Genomic DNA, 23,635 nt, shown 5'->3' on the forward strand with positions numbered 1-23,635 from the left:
CTAGGCTCGCAGGCCTCTTGCTCTCCAAAGCCTACCCCATCTCTGCTCCACATGCTCAGATCACATCAATTCGGGATCCAAACTTGGAGCAGAAACTGTTAACGTGGTGGACATGCAGCCAGTACAACGAGAAGGGAATGAAAGAGCAAACGTATTTCCAGTTTTGGCACACAGCCCTCTCTAAAAGATAGATTATTATTCTGAAATAAATCAAAAGCTACAATTCTAAAAACATCATGTACTGTTTTCGACTCATGAATTAGGAATAAAGGTACATTTTGATACAGAACACATGCTCTGAACTGCTTGAATTAATACACTGCTGTCAATTATTCCCAAATACTGCTTCAAAGAGAAGGAAATTACCTTCATCGCATATATATCTTGCATATATTCTTACACATATGGACTTAATTACATATTTTTACAAATATATTACCTTATACGGATATGTAATTGTACTTTGCAGTAGTTGATTAAAAATAACTAGAATGATAATAATGCAAATCCTTTTATCTTTCACTTACTCTTTATAGATCTGGGGTTAAACAGCCCTTTAAGGCAGCGAAGTTTCACTGTGTGCAAAGGCGTGGCTGACTTCGGGACCAGTCTTTTCACGCTTTGTCCTAGGTACTACACTGCTCTCCTATCATTGCAAAGTTATTGATTTATTTTAATCTGACGGACACCGCATTTCATGCAAGAGGCTTTTTGATTTCCTAGATTCCAGGATATGTTGCGAGCCAATCTGCTGTCTCCAACCAACCCTGGATCACGACACAAAATAAATCCAGTAAGATTTTCTCATAAGATCCTGAACTTCAAGGTCAAACCACGGCACACCAAATCTAGGCCACAGTTTAAGACTACAGACCATCGTCAAAGTCTGGACTTTATGGAAAGAGCTCTGCCCGTGTTTAACAGATCTGTAACAGAGCGAGTTTTGCCTGTTGGACTAAAGAGCTTTCCGTGGCGCAACACTGCTCCCTACAGGCAATCCTGTAGAATGACACAGAAGACAATCTGTCGAGGTTGGGGTAAACAATTTAGTACAACAGTATCAAAATTATTTGCTGGCAGAAGACAAGCTCAGGAGTATATACAGGTTTCATAACCCACACGTGGATTTGCACTTAAAATTACAGTAGAGTTTTTGGGTTTTACATGACTTCTGTTTCTTATGGAGGGTTATCTTCAGACAAATGTAAATCGCTTTTTAATAGAGAAAATATTCTCTCAATAATATACTCTAACATTCTCAATCTATATTTATTACTTACATGGATTCCATATCCATAGAGAATCCATGTTAGTAATCTCATTTTCAGGGGAGTGATCGCATTGTTTCCATGGTTTCTTTCATGCCCTGGCAGAGCGGAGGAGAAAGGGCAGTTCACAGTACACACCCCAGGACGCTGTGAAGATTTTAAAATAGACTCACTCGAATACGTGCAATATGTCATAGACAATATTTAGAATAATTCAGTTTTTATTTCTAAACTGTATTTCTTCTTTATGGAACTGCCAAATACTTCAGTTATGAAGCTCAGATGGTCATCTGTTTTACAATAGAAAGATCTGATATTTCACCAGAGAACGTATGAAATTAACACTGCTTTCTCAGGAATTTCTATGACATGCCACATTTTTGAAATACAGAGAATGGTTCTGAAATACATCAGGTTATTAGAAATGTATTTCCTTTCAATTTTAAAGAATTTCAAGTCTATTTCAAAACTCAATAATATATTATGGATAAAACCGATCAACAATCTGTCACTCCATATGTACAAAGAAGCCTACCCCGAAGTATCTCTATGTGTTAATAATGAGGCCAATGAAACATCTGGAAGGTAGAGTGAACCCTACTGCTTTGTGCTGGAGATGCAGATCACTACAGTCAGCGTAACTGGGATAGGGGAACGGGTCTTCAGCGGTGCTGGTTATACAGCCCAAACTCTGCTTGCTGCTCTACTGGGGAAGTTCCGCAGGACCTAAATTTTAAACGCCAGTCAGAGCATGTGCAGGTTGCATAGAAAAGAGAAGCACCATGCAAACACTTGATCCTGTTTGGCATGATGCAATGCTAAGTATAATATATCCTTGAAACAGTCATAAGTAATAATCTTAGGAAAATTTCACTTGGCAAGAGCTCAAATAAATGAAAAATTTGCTAGAAAACGAAGTCCTCTAGTTTGTTTTGATCTGCAGACAGCTGAGAGCTGGTCAGCACTTCCTTTCCTGACATGAACTTCAAGCAGTTAGATGAAGGATATATGTGCTCGGATCGACAAAGCAGGAGCACTGAGGCACTGTCTGCAGCACGGCCTCCTACCAGACTTCCCAAAGAATAAACGTTGCATGTATAGTGTTTAATTGTATGTAATCATAACGTACAGTATAATTATGGAATGATTAAATGATCTCAATTTTATTTTAATTAAATAGCTAATCTTTTTATTAGAAATGGGTCTCTATAATTACATTGTTCAAGAGAAATTTTATAAAACCGAGGACAGAGTCATAATTTTCAAAAGCAGATTCATAACAAGTTTTCTAGGAAATGAATATTTAATGCATCTAAAAATACTTTTCTTCTTAAATAGATCTCTAAATTAGATTGTTACTTCTGCAACTGATTCATACTGTGTTCAGTCTGCACAACCGAGAGATTACTAAGATTGTTCAGGATATGTGGAAGAGTTATTCATTAAAAGTTTTTAAAGGTTTTTAATATTGCTTTCTTCGGCAAGTTGGATTTTGTTTGAAGGCCCTCTTATTACTCACCTGCTCATACAAAAGGGTGTGTGCAGCTTTACTTCACTCTTAACATAGTCAAAGGCACAAAGAAGGCATGGATGTTCCTATCACAGTTTAGGAGGCGTTACTAACAAGATGTAAGCCTGAATAATAAAAATTGTATTGTACTTGATAGGTCCTATCCTAAGGACCTATCTAAGTTCATGTAATTACTGTAATGCTGATAACGAGGAAGCCTATCATGCCGTGTGTTGTCCTAGTGTGGACCGTGTCTGGGAGAATTGCCCATCTATGGAACAAAATTATGTTCTTAGCTCACAGAAGTCTATGCGATACCTTTTTATTTGTAGTATTTTGATCTTTTCATGCTACAAAGAATAACTTCAAAATGAAACTTATGTTACCAATGTGAATTTTAAGTCTGTCGCAGGTCTCTGCACAGCTTACCAGGAAATGCTCTCAGAAAACGTAGCCAATAAACAGCACTACAGTCAGTCCGTTAGAAAAGCGCAGTGCTCTTTGGCATCATTCACTACTTCAAAACCATAAAAGGACAGATACTAAATGCATAACTCACAGATTATCAGTTATGAAAAATAATCTTGTTCAGAAAGCTTCACTAGTATAAAAAGATAGATCACTTGACACAAGCCAATAAAGCTTATTGTTTGTGAATCCAATATTTGATTTTTATCATTTATGTTCAACAACTTCAAATGATTTTTAAACCATATTACTTTTTGAAAAAAAATGTTATAAAGGTGAGGATGGGGATTTGAGATGGAAAAACCATATGTAATCAGTCATCCTTGAAATAATTGATATTTTCCCATCAAATTCAGGCCTACAAATCTAAGCGGTAAAGACCGGATCTGCAGCATTGATGAGTTCAGAAAGCCCTCTCCTGCATTCCAGAAATAAAGCCTACCAGGAAGGTCAGCATGGGTTAGATGCCTCCCTCTCTCTTCATGTACTATTCTGACGGCTGAAGTTTGCTGCTGTGGGGCCTTCTGATGCAGAGAAGGCTCAGTGCCGGCATCAACATGGGGATGGTTGCATGTCTTTTAGGGAGGCTCTGTTTGCTTTGTTTGCATTACACAGACCCAAGGCCTTTCATCTTTATGAAGAACTCACTTCCTTCTTATTTCCTGTGAGTCATTTCTTTATATTGAGCATTCTCTATTTGAAGGGAGAGGTATAATTCCCACCAAGATGGGTACCCATGAGAGCATCTGGGACCAGAAAGTTCCTACCCGGTGTTGTCTGAGGACTGCTCCATTACTTTGCCTGCTCTCGAATATCTCATAGATTTTTACATCTTTATAAAAAAAATCACTCAGATATCTGAGAAAATCAAAAGTACATTACTCACAAAGTCAATAATAAATGTGCGTTACGTATTTAAGGATGGGCATACTTTTACTTGTCAACTGATCTGACCATCAAGTTATCTTGATGACACCTTGAGAGTTACAAAGGAAAAGTCCAAGGACACAAGTAAGTTTCAGTGACATGTGGCAGATACAATTAGAAGTAGCCAGCATTACAATGAAGACAACAGGCCAATAAGATGGGCATGTCCATTGGGTATCCTGTGGGGAGCTGGAAGAACAGGAGTATGCTTAATGAGAGCGAGGCCTGTGCATGGTAGAGACACATTTCACTGACTGCGCATAGGTCTATCCATAAGATTTCACCTCCTCTTTCTGCATATAAACAGTGTATAAAAAGAGAAAAGAGAGTGAGTTGGAGAGCTACTTATATGTGTCAAACATAGTAAAAACAATTAAGTAATGAATCCGTAATACTTTTCCATTTGTTTTGGGGGAGTCATGAACTTTGTGTCAGGCAAGGCTTATTGATATGCTTTGATATATTTATATATGAGCACTAAGAAGAACTGAAAAAAGGTTGAGGAATGAAAAAACTGAGTAAATATTCAATTATAGAAACTACTAGCTAAGTTTTGAACAGGAAATATGCTAATTGACTAGGTTGGAGTTTAGAACACGCTGAAAATGTTTAATTGTCTAGCTTTGCCTGATGTCATGGTCACCTGTAAAAGGGTAACAGTAGATGTCTTTGAGATAGCTATTAAACTTGCTAAGAACTCGGTGACCAATTTGAGGAATGATCCCCAGTTTCAATGCTATGCCACCTGGAGTCACAGCAGCTGAAGCAAGTCTTTTCTTGCTACATACTCAAAACATTCACTTAATTCCTATCCCTGGCAAAGATAGACCAGACTCCCGTGAATGATGTATGCAGCTTACTCTCTAATTGAGAAGAACATAAAGCTGTGAACTTTAGTTTCTTATATAAGTGAAGTAGCCAGTGCACTCCGAGTGGGTCTGTGTCCAGGGCTCAGTCTCATGCCTATTTCCATAGTTTTTGGATAGGGCCAGTCTCTAAATTCTATACAGTAATTTTTGAAAAAGATTTGTGTTTTATAATGCAAGATTTTAGTCATTCCCTCACTTTCCAATGTTACTGGAAGCCAAAATTCAAAACAGGTGTTTGGTGCTAAAGCTGTAATCAAAATATCCTGATAAGAGTTCCCTCGGAAATATAGTGGTTACACAGCCCTGTGTAACTTTAACAAACCCGTTTTCTTCTTTCTGCTCTATACAATGTGGTGCCTATTTGCGCCCATTCAGGACTAAATTACAGATAAAGTTACAACAAATTTGTTTTCTCAAAAAAGCAGTCAGCCCTAATATCCCTTGAGTAATAAAAGCCTTGTCTTTCATTCAGAACCAGAACTGGCATAATTTTCTTCAAGAAACAAACTCTACTTCCTGTGACAATAGACCTGTTCTTAAAACTCTGAATGGGATACAGCTCAATTTGCAGGTGTTCAGGTCTAAAGGTAAAAGGGCGTTTGACCTCCCGGCTGGCGATTGTTGCTATGGTAGGTAACTTCAGTCTGCTAGTTATAGCATTTTATCAGATAAGCTGCCAGAGTTTTCAGCTCCGAATTACTGAGGTAGGCTCAAGTGAATCAATAATTTATACCGATATCTCTCATTCATGCCGATGGTATAGAGATACATACTAACAGCCTGCTGTAGCACGGAACAAAGCCAGAGACAGCATTTAAAGAGAAGGGAAAGAAACCCATTATCTATGTGAACAAGCCCACTGTGTAATAAAGATGCCATGGCGTATTAATTTTATTCTTTAGCCGTGTTAGTGGTCAGCGTGATGAGATAGGAATCTCAATATGGTCACTCTGCAAACACGGAGACAGAGCTTACATCTGTCACACTGATTTTTACGTAAAATATTTGACCTATCAGCATAACATAAACCACTGGAAAATATCCATGGCTAGATTAAATTAACTAAATTCTTCATATTTCCTTACTGAGTTTCAGTATAAATTACTTTCTAAACACAAGAATCAAATACATTTAGGGGCAATACATTAAGAGTATTGTTAATATAGCCTTATGCCATTAATCATTACCTGGGGAAAATTATAGAGTATTTTATACACTAACACTATGACATTTTTATTAACTCATAATCCCTGTGCTAACAGTGCTGCACTAAACAAGTAATAATTAAGAAGGCAGAAAATATTAAAAATGCCTACTTTAAAATTCTTCAATCAGATTAAAGGGAACACCCGAGTGCCCGTGAGTGGAAACAGCACGCAAAACAGCCTGCCTACTCAAATGTATCCACAGTTTCTGAGTTTGTCATTAAGATTAAGGGAGTTTATAATCTAGAAGCATTATAAAAAAACACCTCTTAGCAAATTTAATTATAAACAGAGACTGCTTCTTGACAGATTTGAAAATGTGTTTGTAGACAAGAGGCGCCAGAATCACCTCTTGCCCACTTTACCTATTTTAGTTCAAGGCTAACATGGGTTTAGCCTGGATACATGGACTGATCCAGGCTAAAGAAAGCTGTGTGCGAAACTAACTGAGGGAACAGATTCAACAAGAAGGGAGGTAACATTCAATGGTAATACTCAGGTTCTGAACGTTTTGCTTCCCCAGGAAAAACTGTTTTCTCTTTTCCTTTCCATTGACTCCCTCCCCCAACCTTGGTAAATAGGAGGGATGGTAAAAGTCTGGAAAGAAGATGAAAGGGCGTGTAAGAGAGAGGAAGAGAGAAGAAATGGAGTGAAGGAGGGAGGGAGAGGAGGTGAGATTGAAACAGAGGAACAGAGAGGGGGTATGGATATGGAGAGAGGGGCAGAGAGGAAGAGAGGGAGAGAGGAAGAAAAGGAGGAGGAGGGGGAGAGACTGATAAGAGAGAGATGTTATTGTTCTCACTTGAACTCTTTAACCTTTTTCATGAATTACTCCTGAGCTACCTGGACTCCAGTAACGTCTCTGCCCTCTAAGAAAATGTGGAAAAGCAGAGAAAGAAAAGAGAAAATATTGGAGTGCTCCTTTTTGAGAGTAAGACAGAGGAGGGGGGGTTCCTGCCCTCATCTCATTGGGTGGTACAAACAATGAGTGTGAATCTTACACTCACAAGCAGAGAGGAGAGTGGGCACTCCCTCCAACCTTCGGAGACTTGTTACACTGCAGTACCCTCAGACCCATCTGATTCTATCCTGAGGCTTCAATTCTGTCACTCAAGTCATTTGAGCTGCATCTGGCACAGTTTTATTTGTCTGTGCCTGAAAAAAGGAAATCCAGCCAGTGGCGACCGAGATGCACAACAGGCTGGATTTGTTCCTTGTTGCTGCCTCTGGCAATGGATTAAAAACTGACAAACGACATTTTTCAGTTTACAATCCATTTTGTTTCCTCATTTAGGAATGGACATTTAGGCTAGACATTCTTGGCAATTGGAGATAAAACTCAGGTGTCTTAAATATGTCACTAACACTGTCTCTGCAGGAAAAGTCAAGCCTTTGGACAAGCAGGACGAGGTGGTTTTCCTTAGGAAGCATCCTTACCTTTAGGTTCAGTGTGTGCAAAACTAACTTTCCCATATGTCTTTTTAAATTACCTTTCCATACTGATACAAATTTTGTAATCCTATCGGCATCAGAAACAAAAACCTGTGTTGTGCCCATGACTGTTATTGGAGTCTAAGTTATCCACAGGTCCCTCTACTTAAGAACTTCAAAGCGGTTCATAGAGGTGATTTAATTTAGCTGTGTTCACCCCAGTAACTCCAATAACTTGGTGCACAAAGTTTATAACAAATACTACTTCATTTAATTCTCAGCAAGGAGTGGGCAGTACCCTATGCTTTGATTCTGCCATTAATTCATAAAGGGATATAATATTACATTATACACTTTAATTTTATGGGGAACAATTTGGACTCATATAATTTGAAGGAAATTTAAGAACACAGTAATGCAAGAAGTTTTCTGTTTATTCGGTACCAGAGCACATGCTAGGCATACACGCACATGCCAGTGAGGGAGGTCTGCAGAGCAATCGATTATCTCAAGTGAATAAAATACATGTAACTCTTTCCTGGAAAGCTAGGCTGTAGAAAGGTTTATTTAACCACCGTATACCAATGCTTGTCTATATAGGTACTTGGAGTTGTTTAGTCAACTCAATGATGATTCATACTAGAAACATGGGAAACAAATTCTTAGCATTCATTTTTAATATTTTATTTTTGTTTACTAATACTTAGAGAAAACTAATACTTCTCAATTTTGGTGTACCTGAAACTCAAAGTGAACTCTTTGGATTCTTTGTTATTGTATTTATAACTCATACAGCAGTTTGGAGAGTTCTACTGTGATGCAAGCTCAATTAATTAAAAAATTCACCAAAGCGTGCAGGACACATATAACTTAGGCTGAGCGCCCACCAGTACATCAGTAAGGAGTTCCCGCCCATCAGAACATCCCTTAACAGGAAAAGCCAGGAGCCACAAGTCTGGTTTTATACCCTAGGACTTCCAGAGTACAATGGAAGTTCTGCTTTTCCTTAATTGAGAACAATTTAACAACATAACTCACGAGCTTCTCCATTTTATCTTTTCATTCCTGCTGTCCTTGAAATCACCACCACTAAGCAATCGGGGAGAACTGCCCTTGCTGATTACGGGAGCCATTTGTCTCTTTGCACTTTCAGCTTCTGCACTGTAAAATCATCTCCAAGGCCCTTCCATGTGTAACGTTCTGTGGCTTCATTATGTTGTTGAGAGCGCATGTACTCTTTACTTTTTAAAGCCCCTTGCCCTGGCCATGATGAAAGATATGATTCTAAAGATGATGTTGAAATCGATATGTTCCTGGCATCTTTTGCACCAAGTTATGTGTTCATTTGCTCTAGTTTCTCCAGGTGGTGCTTCCATTCTTTGAAGGGATCAGTGAACTTGAGGTATGCCATAATTTATGGCATTTCCGTGATGGAGAAACACGCTCCGCGGCCCAAGGACCTGTTTTACAGAACAGACTTTTCTGTTTGTACTTAAAGAGCCTACATGAAATCATTACATTTAACTATGTACTAGCTAAGATTTAGGGCTTAGGGATAAAACTAGGAGTTTGTGGCTTATGTTGTGTGTGTTTCAAAGATTGAGGAAATATCATACACCCAGTTAATAGAAAAAGTGCTCTAATATAATCAGCCTCTGGGCCGAGGTACACAGTAGACGTTTGTAATGGAAGAACCAAACTCTACTTAAAAAAATTTAAGCAAGCCCCATTTTGATTCAACATTTTTAATATTGCTTTTGCCTAGAAAATGTAAACATGGCCGTTGGAACTAAACAGAGTTTCTCCTGAGAATCGCCTCTCGCTTTCCTAGCATAACTTCAGAACAAATCATTCTCTGATAAAATTTTGCTGCACTAATTTGTGGATAATTAGGTGGATTACATTTATCCCTGATAACCTATCATTAAAAGTTCTCTTCTATTGACTAAGGGAAATTGTGAGATTTGCCAGCATTTTATAGCACAACTGGATGAAATAGTTCTGCTTCAAACACTGAAGTCCTGCTGAAGTTTTCTTGCAGATGCTATATAGATCACTAACTGTAAAAATTACAGTATGATTTGTATTTTGTGACATGATAAAAAATCAAATATGTATAGATTGTTTATAAACTGCAACAATGAACTTTTTGTTTAAATGGTGAACATATTAATTTGATCTATTTTTTATATGATTCTTTTTTTCCTTCATCTTTCCTCCTCACTCTCCAATGGAGAACTTAGTGAAGAATCCAGAGGGCTAAGTCAGTAAACTTGTTGGACAAATTGAGGACCTGAGTTCACATAGAGCTCTGAATGTAGAGTATGCCTATAGCTGAGGTGGGTGGAGCTAAGCAGGCCCTAGGGTCGCTGAACCGCCAATCTTGTCTCAGAAAATAAGGTGGAGTGCACCTAAGGAAGACCACCAGCATGGAATCCATGTTCCACACACATGCGCATGGACTTGCATGTACAGTGCAAATATGTGTAACATGCATACAATAAAATATAAAGATTGGCTATTACTAACTAATATAATGCAACGTATTGCACCCTCATCATGAGAGAGGCCATGCTACTTAGTACAGAAAGTGTTCTCAGACTTCTCCACGTTGATGGAGTTTAGGAAATTGCAGTGGGATTAAAATGCACAAGAAGATCCAATGTGAGTTTGTAAGAACTCAGTTTTCAAAACTAAACAAATCTTTCCGTGAACAAACTCCAATGTAGTCAATAATTTGGTATAGATGTCACAAATGGCTTCTCCAGGCTGGTTTGCATCCTACGTCAACTACAGAAATGCTAAGCTAGGCTTCATCACCAATGCCAAAAAGCAGTCCCAGTTAAACATATGCCGAGTCCTGTTTGGAGCATTCGCAAGGGGACAGTGTGTCCTGTGAGGGCACAAATGTGTTCTCGGTGGGACAGGAAACCAGTCTTAGATGCTTACAATTACTTCTCCACAGTTGTTTTTCACATTTAATTTCTTGTGTAAATATCTCTAAGGTGAAATGAAAAGAGTAGAGCCCCAAGACCAAATGAAAGCCATGTGTCGCCATTTTCTTTTTATTTTTCCTTAAAATAAGGACTGATTTCCATTTTGATCTTTGCATACCTATTTACAGTTTGATCTGCTTCCTTCGATTTTTATCCACATACCTATTTACAGTTGGATCTGCTTCCTTTCACTCGTCCCTGATTTTCTCGGCATTTTTTCTTGGAGACACTCACTGACAGCTGATGTGAACACCTTTACTCTCTTATTGATCTCCAAATGCTACCGCTTGCTGAGTGTCCAACCTCTGTCATCACAACAAAAGCCCATGGTGCCATGCAGTTCTAACTCTCAACTCTCTGCGGCAAAGGCTGCCCAGCTCTTATTAGTATGTTCAAATATGGTTAAATGATGAAGAAAGCAGGGGAACAAAGACAGAAACAAGCTTATTAGCAGTATCTCTAGTTACGCACTCACTTAGTAAGCCGGATGCTCACAGTTTGTAGGTGTATCCCTCAGAAGTGGTGCCAGGTAGCTAACCAAAAAAGTGAGTTAGCCTGCCACTCTTCAGATTCACCCCCATCTGGAAGAGGTGGACCTACTAGTATAAATCACATAATGAGCTCATTCTTTCAAATGTTTTTCTTTGGAAACTACTTTGAATAATAATGGATTGCAATGAAAATGAATTGCTGTTTTCCTCAACAAGTGTGTCCCTCAATTAAATTTAAGTTTGAAGGAAGGTAGAATTTCATAGAAAAAAATATTGATTTAAGAATCTGGTGACAGACATTCCTTATTCATTATTTAAATTCTTGCCAATTTAAGAATTTATATACAATGTTTGTGAAAGAAAACCCAACTGTAACTTTTTGTATAATCAAGGACAATATTTGAAAAAGAATTCTTGCAAGTAATTGAGATAAATTTGGGGGCATGGGAATGTGTGTTTCTATTATCAGTTTTTCATATGAGTGTGTTTTCAGCCTATTTGTTAGAAATTTCTTAATGTCAATATTTTTGACTCTGTAAGTGGAAATTTAAGCAACTTTAGAGGTATATAATTTCCTAAATCAATAAAATTCTAGGCAAGTATCTTTCTTCCTTACATTAGTGAAGTTTAATGTAAAAAATTTATATAAATTGTAAGTATTGTTTTCAAAATTATCTAAGTTTACTGAAGGGGAAACCATGTGCTGTGAATGGCAGGGGAAAGGCTTTGGCAATTTAGATATATAATTTAAGACAAACCCATGAGCACAAACACAGCACCATCAGTAGTACATCACATTTCATTGGTGCTTGTTTCTTTGATTTTCAGGTCTCCTTCATTTTTGTTGCTGTGGGGAAAGTAACAAAACGTGTGCCTGGAACATTTCCATTGTATTTTTTTCTATCTCTAAGAAAATAAGTGTAGCAGAAAAAAATGCTCCCATAAAAATAGTTTGAAAATTGTCATAATTTCATTGGTGTGGTATTACTGGTGTCAATTAAATTCTCCAAACAGAAACTTCTGCTGTAAATGTGAAGTGCTTTCTCTAGATCCAGCACAATTACCCTACATTCTGCATCCACTATGTAAGCTAAGACTGGGGCCTCAGCAATGCAGAGATGCCCTTGTATCCTACATCCACTATGTATGCTAAGACTGAAACCATAACGACGCAGAGATGCCCTTGTATCCTACATCCGCTATGTACGCTAGGACTGGGACCACAGTGATGCAGAGATGCCCTTGTATCCTACATCCGCTGTGTATGCTAAGACTGGGACCACAGCGATGCAGAGATGCCCTTGTATCCTACATCCGCTATATACACCAGGACTGGGACCACATCGATGCAGAGATGCCCTTGTATCCTACATCCGCTGTGTATGCTAAGACTGAAACCATAACGATGCAGAGATGCCTTTGTATCCTACATCCGCTATATACACCAGGACTGGGACCACAGTGATTCAGAGATGCTTTTGTTTTCACATTGGTATTTCTCCTTGACTAACATGGCCTTTCAGTCCTTAACCATGAAAGCCACTTACAATGCCTGTGTAGCTTGTAATAGTTGTTAGAGAAATCTTTAAGCTGTTTAATGGCAGCAGACTCTGTATACAGGGAGCACACAGTAAAGAATGCTAACTGCCTCTGATCTTTAGGACACTGCCCTTTATTCCAATTGCCTCCCAAGGTTGGGTCCTACTTTTCCTGTGGTTTCTTCATTTTTTTTTTTTTTACTTTTAATTCGGAACATTTGCCTACACATACCTCCCACATGTGAGTCTATGCATGTATCATCTTGTTTGTTCTCTCTACCTCCACAATGGCCTGGCTTTTCTGGAAAAATAAAAGTGTGATTCTTTCCAAAAAAAATGGGGACTTTTTGAAAAGAAGAGGGAACACAAAATTGTCAGGAAGCAAAGGAAAGCAGGCAACTAAGATAGAATTTTGCTCATTCACTTACAAGCACACATACAGAGAGAGGAAGAGAGAGAGAGAGAGAGAGAGAGAGAGAGAGAGAGAGAGAGAGAGAGAGAGAGAGAGAGCCAGAATCTTACTAGAAAGTCTGCCTGGGTTGGTCAGGATAGAGGGTTGAAGCCAATAGCTTCTTAGATACAAACAGAAACAAAAGTATTTTATGCATTCAGACATGCCGTTTTGCTATACAAGGTGCCGTGAGGAGCTGCTTTCTTGTCATAATTCATGTTCATTGTTCCTCTAAGTAAAATATGTGTTTCCTGCTGGTTATTCTGTACAGAATTGGACTTTAAAGGCAAGAGGACATTTTTGATATGCACATCTTAAGACTTTTCATTAAAGTATCAAATTTAAATTCTACCTCTTTGTGCACTCTGACATTTTTTGTCTGGCATTTTCATTAATTTTGCGACATACATAAATGTAGCTGAAATGTTAACTGATCAATACTTTGTCTCTCTCATGTAGCACTAGGGTTTCATTCCCCAAGGACCACACAGCAGAACAGAAATTAAATGTGTAAAATATCAAATGTTAATGTTAAACACAGCAGCACTTGCTGTGTAACGACAGAAAAGGCTAAAACAATTCCAAATGGACAGATGCTACCACAAATTATCTACAATCACATTTAAAGATTAAAGTTTGTCCTGTAAAATAATTCTCTGACGCACACTGAAGTGTGTCCTTTTGCTGATAGCTCAGTTTTCCAATTATTTTTGTGCTCGTTACAGTGAGAAATGACAGTGCTGAGGAGAAGGAATGTGTGCTCACTTGCCCTCCTCTCCTCTTCCCGTTCTGCAACCACTGGCTTCCACAAGAACACAAATGTCTGGTCTGGAGTCTGGTGAAAATTAGTCCAATTTGTAAGATATTTCCAGGTCTACAATTGCTGATTCCCAGGGACAAGCACTGCCTGCTACACCACAGACAAAAGAGCTCCCTTTGAAAAATAATATTCATCAGAAAACTTAGAAACCAAACTCTTCCAGAAGCCGACCTGCTTAGCTTTGCCATTTCCCCCTGGTTTTGTCCCTATGGTCTGCTCACAGGTGGTGCTGGGAGGCTGTGGCTACTGTCTGCATTTTTACGCTCATTGACACCGAGATGCAAAATAGGATTGTTTTCTTCCATTTTGACCTCACTATTTTGCATTTGTTTTTCAGAGAACTGAATCAGAAGAGAAAACCAAAATGGAATAGAAAAAAATTCATATTCATTTAAACATTAAAAAGCATACTGATCTGGCCCTAAAACTAAGCCACATAATGGTATAAATGCATGTCCTTCATGAGGCAGCTGCAGCTAGGAAAAATGGGCCAAATGGAACCAATATTATAATAATAGACCCATGATCTGTCAAGAGGGCATGATGGGAACAATATGTCTGTAACAATGGGCACTGCTTACGTTCATCTAATGGAAATCAGTTCTTTTCAACAAATTGCCCTAATAAACCTCTGCTTATGCAATAGCAACTTTGAATGATTTTTTTTAAATACCTCATTTACTCTCTGTAAGATGGCTAAAAATTTTTACCAAGTTTTTTTCTGCATTTATATCACAAATCTCAGGTATACATCTTCAAGGCTTCTACAGAAAAGAATATTTACTGTGTGGCATAAGGCAAGCTACATTCATGAGCTTCAGTTTCTTCACCTATATACTAGGAAAAATAGAATCTACATTATGAAGTTGTTGAAAATATTAAATTCTTAGTGCAAGAGCATTTTCATTTATTTACGTATAAACAATAGATCCCTGGCACATAGGGAGTAACTGATAAACATTAATTTCTATTTGTACAAAACTTTCTATATCAGAATTCAATCTGTGATTAAGTAGATTATTGATAAGAGATTATAACAGAATTTCATAGGTAAATTGCTTTGGTAGTATTGACAGTTCTTATCATGATTTAATAATCAGATTTATTATAGTAAACTTATTTTTTTGGTGTTTCTTTAAGAAAAATTTTAAATTGGCAGCCTTATTCAGAGTTTCGTTGGCTGTTTATCCTGGAGGCTCACTGACTTCTATTGCCCTTCAGTGACAGAGAGCGGCAGGAAGACAGCAAGGTGAACACTGCATGGACTCCCAGCCGGAGCCTCAGCAAAGAGAGCTCGATATTTATCACGTCAACCATATTCAGTAAAGTGCCATTACTTTTTCTTTTTTCCAACAAAATGGTTAATGGTTTCTTCACATCTTATCGTGTTCTTTCCTGTTCCATCCTCGTTTTCAGCCCTGTTTCCTACCTTTACTATTGCACTCTTTTCAGAGCAAACCCCTTGCATTTGGCTTGGTCTGTTACAAACTGGTTACTGACTGAGGCAGACACTGCGTTTTTCGCAGCGCTTTGCTTCCTTCTAATGATGTCACTGTAAGTGAGATTACACGCAGGTGTCTCTGTTTCTCAGGTTTCAGTGGCTTCTTTTCTCTTTTTAAGAAGCAAAAGGAGATTATAAAAAGGAGCTGCCATCTTGAATTAATTTTAAAAATGACCTTAGGAAACTGGAAGAAGTTTATGAAGACTCACACAACACACTGTAATGCCAAACAGTCCACAACGAACAATCCTGAATAAATGATATAATTACATACATTTTTATGTTTTCAAATTTCATAAACAGCCACAGAGATGGCTTTAAAGAAAGCCAATCAGGAATAGCAGCAGACATTTTCAGTAGAGTTTTATTGTTATTTAAGTCCCCATAGAACCTGAAATTAATGATAATATGTATGTACAAATTGTCTATCATTTTGCTGACTATCATAATGCCGCTATGCTGATGAAAATCAGAATGCCCCACTATATCTATTATGTGAGAGCTATCAGACAAGCACAGAGAGAACTACTTCTTAAGCAATGATGGTGGCAGTCACCTCCTTAAGAAAACAACAACATGTCTATGGGAAGCAGGCTGTGACAACACAAAGGGACATACACAGTCTTTGTTCGTGTGCTCAGACATTAGTGAAACTCCCAGACACGGCCTGTGCAGAGGACCGAACTCGAAGGACTAAAACATACATTCATTAGACCGTCATATAAAAGTCGATTGGTACTCTAATTAAGGCCTTTCTGTAAACCCTCATAATAATGTCATATTTTGCAAAACTGGCAACTTCAAGAAAGTGTAAGATGCTCATTTCCTAACAAACACAAAATAAAGCCTTTCAAAAGATGGACTCCACAGAAACCTCAGGTACAACGTCGACCAAGCAGAAATAGTGTGAGTACAGAGATCCTGGCTAGGTCCAGAGAAAGTGCCTTTTTAGATTGTTCTGCCGCTGCTAGTTGGTCTCAGTATCATTTCTTAAATGGTCTGTGTAAAAGGGTAGAGGATGAACCTTGTGTGGAGAATATCTGTTCGATTACATTCTCATTTGTGACTTTTTAAAACTAGAAACCACAGAATCATCTCTCAAATAAGTCCCATCCCTTTGTGCTCTGCTCATTTATTAAAGCTTACCAACCAGAATGCTACTGCCAGTGACGTTCTTATCCTGACAAAATACTTACAGAATAAATAAAACCAAAGTGTGGATGGTCAGGGCTGTTGCCATTGTCTTTGTTTGTTTGTTTTCTCCACAGAGAAGTATTTTTTTGACTCTCCTATTTGGATCTGGAATTGTACAATATGCAAAATTTTACTTTTTAAGTGTCAGAGAAAATTTGACTAAGATGTCTTGCATTCCGGAAATCTGAGGAATATATTCTTGGATTCAGACCCTGAACAATCCATCAGGTTCCTGCCCACAGCAAATCTGTCCAGTGAAGTCTCAAAATAGGAGTTTTAAAATGACTCTATCAACATAACTGTTACTATAGCCACAGAGAGTTGGAGCTAAGATTGCTGAATCTGATGCATAACAACGGGCAAGCAGTAGAGTGTGATCATACCACAAAAGCAGCAAGACTCCTTGGGGGTGAATCCCAGTCAAAGCAACTATTAACGTAGTACACAGCGTTTACCAGCACCATGACGCAGCGCTTCGTTCTGATGAAGTTTCTCAGAAGCAGCTGTAAGGAAAACACAAACAGTATTAGAGTTTACAAGACTGAGAACAATCAAGTATATTGTATGATTCTACAAGCTCGTGGTGATTTAGAATGGACCCAGAGAGGCAATAAGGTGACAAAGATACCAAGTGATTTGGCTCACTAGGTAAAGGACAGGAAGCACTAATGGATGAAGAACTAGATGGGATGAACTATTTTTTTTAGCTAAATGTATATTTAAAAATAATGTTTTCATATAAGCTGGTATGTTTGTTCATTAAAAAAATCTGCTACTTATGAAACATGTACCCCTGTTAATTTGAACTCTCTTCTTTTTAAGATAGATTAAATATTTTAATTTCAAGATGCTTCAAAGTGAATTGGATACCTTGAAATGTTCAGAGTTCTAAGCCTGTCTAATGCAGCTTATTATAGAAGCACTGTGATTTCAAGGGCGTTTTCCACTTAATAGGACTGTTCTGTCTATAACCATTCCTCACTCTATATTTTCTCTTTATTTTCCTATGATTTAAAAGCTAGGAAACTTTTATAGTAACTGAGTATGCTGCAAAATCACTTATTAGAAAAAAATACATATGATAACTCACAGAATTTAAATTTAAAACAAAAGCTATAGCATGACTTCAACAACAAAAAGATATCTATGAACTAGATAATGGTTTAAAAAGTTACTTACAGAAATGGATAATTAAACTAATCATAAGTCTACAAGTTAATATATTAATACTCTAAATATAGTCCAGTATCAATCTGGTATTTTAAAGAAACAGATATGTAAAATTACCTGAGTTCAAATGACAAAAGTACACATGTATAAAATTAGTTCATGTGTGTGCAAGGCGGTTAAAACACATTTAAAACTGGAATTTTGTTTAGTCAGAGAGTCTCTCTGTGTATTTTCCTTCTTGGTTCCTAGCACCTTTTTTAGGAACAATTTTTATTATTATTCTTATCTATAATTATAGAGAAATATAACATGGTTTTCTATTTAGATAAGTCATTTGTAACACACATTGTTTACATGCCAAAAGTCTCATTTTGTGGTGAATTTACTAGATTAAAAATAAAAATATTTTACGGTTTCTCATGGCTCACAAAATTATCAAATATTTAACAGTAAAAGTAAGCTCAGTGACTTTATAGCCTTAATAAACACATTGTATTTTAGCTTTGTAAACTGGAGTAAACATTTAAAAAGGGTAGGTAGCACTTTCTTAACTTGATATTAAAGAAAATTTTAAGTTATTATTGATAAATACCAATCTTAGTTTAAGGCAGCATCATACAAGGAAGATCAGAATTCCTGGTTTTTGTTTTAGTAGAAAATGTCAGTGAGAGTTCACTTGAAGGGAATGTTGTTAACATCTAATTAAAAGACCCCTCACTGAATTAGAAGGAAGTCCTGCCTTCATTCACCGCACACCTGCATCATACCTGGGTGGTCTGTGCACGGTTCTGAACCTCCCTCACACACTCTGTGACAATCAAATTGTAGTTTAGGGTGCAGATGACCCCCCTCCACTGGTGCACAGCCCCAGCTCCCTTCTCCTTCCTTACCACCCCCGTCTCACTGCTTACTTTGGTTTTGCCTTTGCTTGATCTTTTTAAGGAAGGAAAAGAAAGGAAAAAAAAACGTTTTCAATATGTAGGTGATCAAAATTTGTAAGGACGTCCCCCCTCCAGACCTCCAAGGTTTATTTGAATTTACTCTGATATTTTACAGAATCAACCAGTTCTTCCCAGAGGGATTAATATTTCTTTCTTTCTTTTTCTTTCTTTTTTTCTTTACCTGTTTGGAGAGCCTGTTTTCCTCTTCAATGTACTTCTGTTCTTTGGGTATTAATGTTCGTAAGCTGGCTTTCACCTACACATCAACACATGTGTGTTAGGGGTTCATATATTACAACTGTTCACAAGTTTTGCATGCAGTTCAATTTGCAATAATTTCTAAAGTTTCAAAGTCTTGGCTGCTGTGCTCATAAAATATAAATGTATACAGTTGCATATGCATGCACGTCCCTCTGCAGGCAGGCAGGCAGGCAGGCAGGCAGGCGGGCGGGCGGCAGCCAAGCACACCGCGGCGGCCCCACTGTAGCAGAAAGTGTGGGTGTGCCAGAAGCATATTCTCCAAGATACATCAAGGTTTAGAGAAAATGAGGAATGACAGAAATTCTCTACAAATCAGGAACAAAAGCTTTCATGAAACTGAACTCTTTAGCAGTACAAAAAAGCCAAAGTTAAGACTTACAGCATTAAAAATCACATCTATTTCAAGATAGATGACCCCCTTTGTTGGCCCTGTCAGCTGCTTGTTTTTCAAGACGTAGGCTTTCTGTTCACCATTTTGAATCTGCGGGAAAAGGACATGACAGCCGTCTGTCTCACGGTCTCCACTGAATACACTCCCCCAGTGACCTTTGACCCCCAGCTGCTGAAACTGACAGAGAACCCAAAACAACTGTGGCAATTCTGACAAGTACCTGTTCATTACCAGGATCAAGTCTGTCAAGAAAAATTAACTATCATGGGATTCAACATGGCCGTGCATTGAGTATGTTAAAATTTTTAGTGTTCTTATTACAGACCTTGGTTGAGAAATGACAGACATAGAGCTGAGGTTTTTTTTTTTTTTTTTCCTTGAGCAAAAGCAATACGGAACAGTGCGTCAGGTGACTGAAACTTACAGACAGCAATGGTATAGCAACTCTGCCCAGAAAGTCGGCGCTGCGGTCACGGTCTTCATCATAAACTGTCACTTCCAGGACTGAATGGATGTCTTTAATGTTGCTGCGTAATAAACAAACCCGAGGAAAAAAGACTCCATTAGCAAAGACAGAGCGGTTTTGAAATCTTAGAACTAGCTGTTTTCTGTATTTTTATTTTTACGTGTATTATTTGCACACAGATATACATATACAGGGTAGGGTGGAAGCTGAAAGTTTCTCCTAATACGTCTAACGTGACAACAGCAAGGGTCATAGCATAAGGAACTCTGAAGACGGCTGTAACTTTCAGTTTTTTTTTGAATGACATCACTTTTGAGCTGGATATGCAAAGAATAAATTGCTGGAAAAATCACTAAGTACTGCTGGCAATATTTAGGCTTCTCTGTCACGTTTAACAATAAATCATACAATTGCATAACTCCTGTGTAAGCTATGACAGGTTTGCTACCAGTAGGAGCCGCATAGATTTTTGAACTCTTATTGTTTCCACTATACTATGACCTGTCCATCTTTTATAGTTCTTACTGTTGCACTTACTAAGTTAGGTTTGTAGCAAGCAGAGAAATCAAAATAGAGACTGGATTTAGAAAAAAAAAAGTTATATCCCAATATGCCAGTAAGATTAAAAGACAACACATGATAGTAAAAAAAAACATGTGAATTCTGCATATTTTTGCTTCAAGAAAAATAAGTATCAATTGTTGACAGCTTTTATTTTTTGATCAATTGTTTACCAAGAAAATCCGAATGAATAGAAAACTAAAAAGAATATATTCATTACTGAAACACCATAACTGCACGTGAAAAGAGGCTTTACCAGGGCACAATCAATTAATCGCTTTGATAATAATCAAATCTATTCATTCAATTATGCATTCTAGAGAAAACACTCTCCATGGCCCTCTCAGGAGCGCAAGCCTCCTGACTAGGCTTTCATCTCTTATAAAAATGTGGAATTCCTTAAAAATAAATTGGTCAGATAATGAAAGCTGATTAGTTACTGGCTCTTAAGCAGCGACATTATAAGGAATTAATGAGGAATTTAGCAGTTTTTTATGTACAAGAAATAAAACCATGTTAGAAAACTGCTAAGTACTTCTGTTTGGAGAGTTCTGCTTTGTGGAGCCCATTCTCTTCAGCCCAATTTAAAAGAAGGGACTTGTCCACTCCTACAGTGCAGCATGCACAGCTTCCACGGTGCACAGTGCAAAAGATTTACAAACTTCTTAAAACAAAGGAAAATTAACTCAAAGCTTGTTTTGAGATTTAGGACAATGCTTAATGTCCTTATTGTGCTAAAATGAAACAAGCCCAGAAGAAGCATCTGCCAAACCCGACTGGATTGTTTGCTGGTTTCAGTGGTGCGACAAACAGAGCTTTGTCCTTCTTATGCAATTGGGAAGAATTTCAATAGAACGTACAAAAGGAAGAAGCAGTATGCAGATTCAGTGGTGGGGAGCAAACCCTTAGTCAGGCCACATAAAAGCACAGCAGAAAAAAAAAAGTCTATAGTGAAAACAAAGAAAAAGGACATACCCCTTTTTTCCCAAGTTTCACTCTTGAGAAGGTAGGGAGGGGGTTTGGAAATTCATGGTTAGTAAAGGCAGAGCAAATGTGTTGCACTGTGAACTGGAATACACAAATATGTGTGTGCATGTGCACGCATGCATGTGCACACATACACACACTTTCAGGGTGAACTATATTTTCACACCGGTTTTAAAATAAGCATGACGTAATTATTACACTTACAATGTGAACACTTTGTTCCACTCAGGACTGAGGTTTTTGTAGACAGTGTGTGTCAGCAGTCTATCATTGTTCAGTTCTACCACACAAAACGGATCACTTTTACCTACGGGAGATGTGCAGAGAACGTGTTTGTTTGTTTGTTTTTGTTTTTTTCAGCATATACCCACATTGATGGTATCATGATCATATCTGTTTTGATCACAAACTTCCCCCCAAAAAGTTTTATAATGAACAACAAATAAAAAAACCCTACAAGTTAAAATAGCAAATCTCATAAAAACAGATGTAACAGGATATTAGCAATTGTTATGCTTTGCAGAGATTTAGAACCTGAGACCAAAGTATATAGCTTGACTCCTGATCTGTTATAATTTTCAACACAGAGAACACTACAGTGTGGTGGGAAAGTGCAGTGTGCCCATCCTCTTTCTGTTCTTGGTTCTATTGTGACCATTTGAACAGTCAATCTCTTCCATCTTACAGCTACACTTTCCAACTTAACTCGCTCACTAGAAACTCATCAGAGGGCCTTCCAAACAAGGAACTTGAGAGAAAATGGCTCTATTGCCAAAGGACACCACTTGAAGTTGACTATGACTGAACTACTTTCCCCTGAGATATCCATGGGATTCATAAAAAGGTAAAGAAAATCAGAGCCTATGAGGCTGAGTAAGTCTGCTATTTGGAACTCAAGATCAACAGGCAATTGGCATGCTAAAAGTGCACTTCTGTTTTTAATGTCTTTTGGAAATAAAGGGCCTGGACGTTATTTCTCCATAGAGACTCTGCTCTGCTATACTCAGATCATCCATCCCATGTGTACATTCTGGGATGTCTCCGTTTCTTTGTCTCAGGGCCTGGACGTTATCTCTCCATGTGACTCTGCTCTGCTATATTCAGATATCTATCCCATGTGTACATTCTGGGATGTTTCCGTTTCTTTGTCTCATTTCATAAGAACTCACAAAGTCAAAGGCTCTCTGAGAAGAGCATGGATGGTGCTGGTGTATCATGCACTTCGTCTGATACCTTATACAAATGACAATGGAATCAATATTTAGACAAAGCTGTCCAGAGGTCATATCTTTTAAACTACAATATTGATTTAGACTACATAAGAGGTTAATGTGCATATTATTAGCTTTAATGATAAAGAACAATTGTTTTAAATGTATTGTGAATTGTAGCCACAGTTGTTTACACTTGTGTGAAACCTTAAGCATCATCTGAGATTTTCAGTTAAATTTTATTAGCTATCAGTGGCAGAGAAGCTCTGTATACCCACACAGGAGTATATTTATTTGTCATAGGATAACTCTTAAATGGGCAACACAAGCTTACTTCACCTTTAACTTACTAATTTTATATTGAAAAAGATTTAGTATGCATGGGTTAATTCAGTAGTCTTACATAACCCCAATGTAATTGCACAATTTAACATTATGGTAGTTTCCTCGGTCTGGGTTCTTGAGGATTCTTCTCAGCAAAGACTAGAACTGGTCCTCTGATGTCTGGTGGCGAGTTGGCCACATGCTTTGCCTTGCCTGCCAAGTTTATGGGTTGTGGTTCTTACCTTCGCTGCTCTCATTTCCAAGTCCTGCACTCCACCAAAGTAGGTATTGAAAATATCTCGTTCATTAAAACACAGTGTAATTGGTTTCACTTGGGGCTTTAATAACTTAATTTGCTGTCATAGAATTTTGATACCAGCAAACAAAGGCAGGCACAAACAGCTTTTGAAAAATATGTGTATGTAAACCTCTAAGCAAGATTTCTTCCAATAATAATACCACATCTTAATCAGAAGCTGGGTAAGGACATAAAAAGTTTCATATTTTTGAGAAGTCTTCATTGCTTTATCACAACCAGGATTGTATATGATAGAGAAATAGCAATGCACAAAACAATTAAAATAATCCCTGTGCTCATGGAGTTTTGGACCGAAGAAGATGACTTCATTCTGGCATGTTTCAAGTGATAAATAT

At 37.8% G+C, this 23,635-nt stretch overlaps 1 protein-coding gene across 5 annotated transcripts in view; it reads right to left on the bottom strand.

The window, feature by feature from the left end:
* Positions 1-23,635, bottom strand: part of Mctp1 (multiple C2 and transmembrane domain containing 1) — a 569,227-nt gene that overhangs the window by 137,837 nt on the left and 407,755 nt on the right. For all 5 annotated transcript variants that reach the window (XM_075976418.1, XM_075976419.1, XM_075976420.1 and 2 more), the window contains 5 exons: positions 21,651-21,753; positions 19,857-19,959; positions 19,421-19,522; positions 18,962-19,036; positions 17,053-17,172 (listed from right to left, as the gene is read on the bottom strand). In XM_075976418.1, the coding sequence (XP_075832533.1) occupies positions 17,053-17,172; positions 18,962-19,036; positions 19,421-19,522; positions 19,857-19,959; positions 21,651-21,753 (503 nt within the window). The remainder of the gene's footprint in view (positions 1-17,052; positions 17,173-18,961; positions 19,037-19,420; positions 19,523-19,856; positions 19,960-21,650; positions 21,754-23,635) is intronic.

Source organism: Microtus pennsylvanicus, chromosome 6, assembly GCF_037038515.1.
Source record: "Microtus pennsylvanicus isolate mMicPen1 chromosome 6, mMicPen1.hap1, whole genome shotgun sequence".
Taxonomy (NCBI): domain Eukaryota; kingdom Metazoa; phylum Chordata; class Mammalia; order Rodentia; family Cricetidae; genus Microtus; species Microtus pennsylvanicus.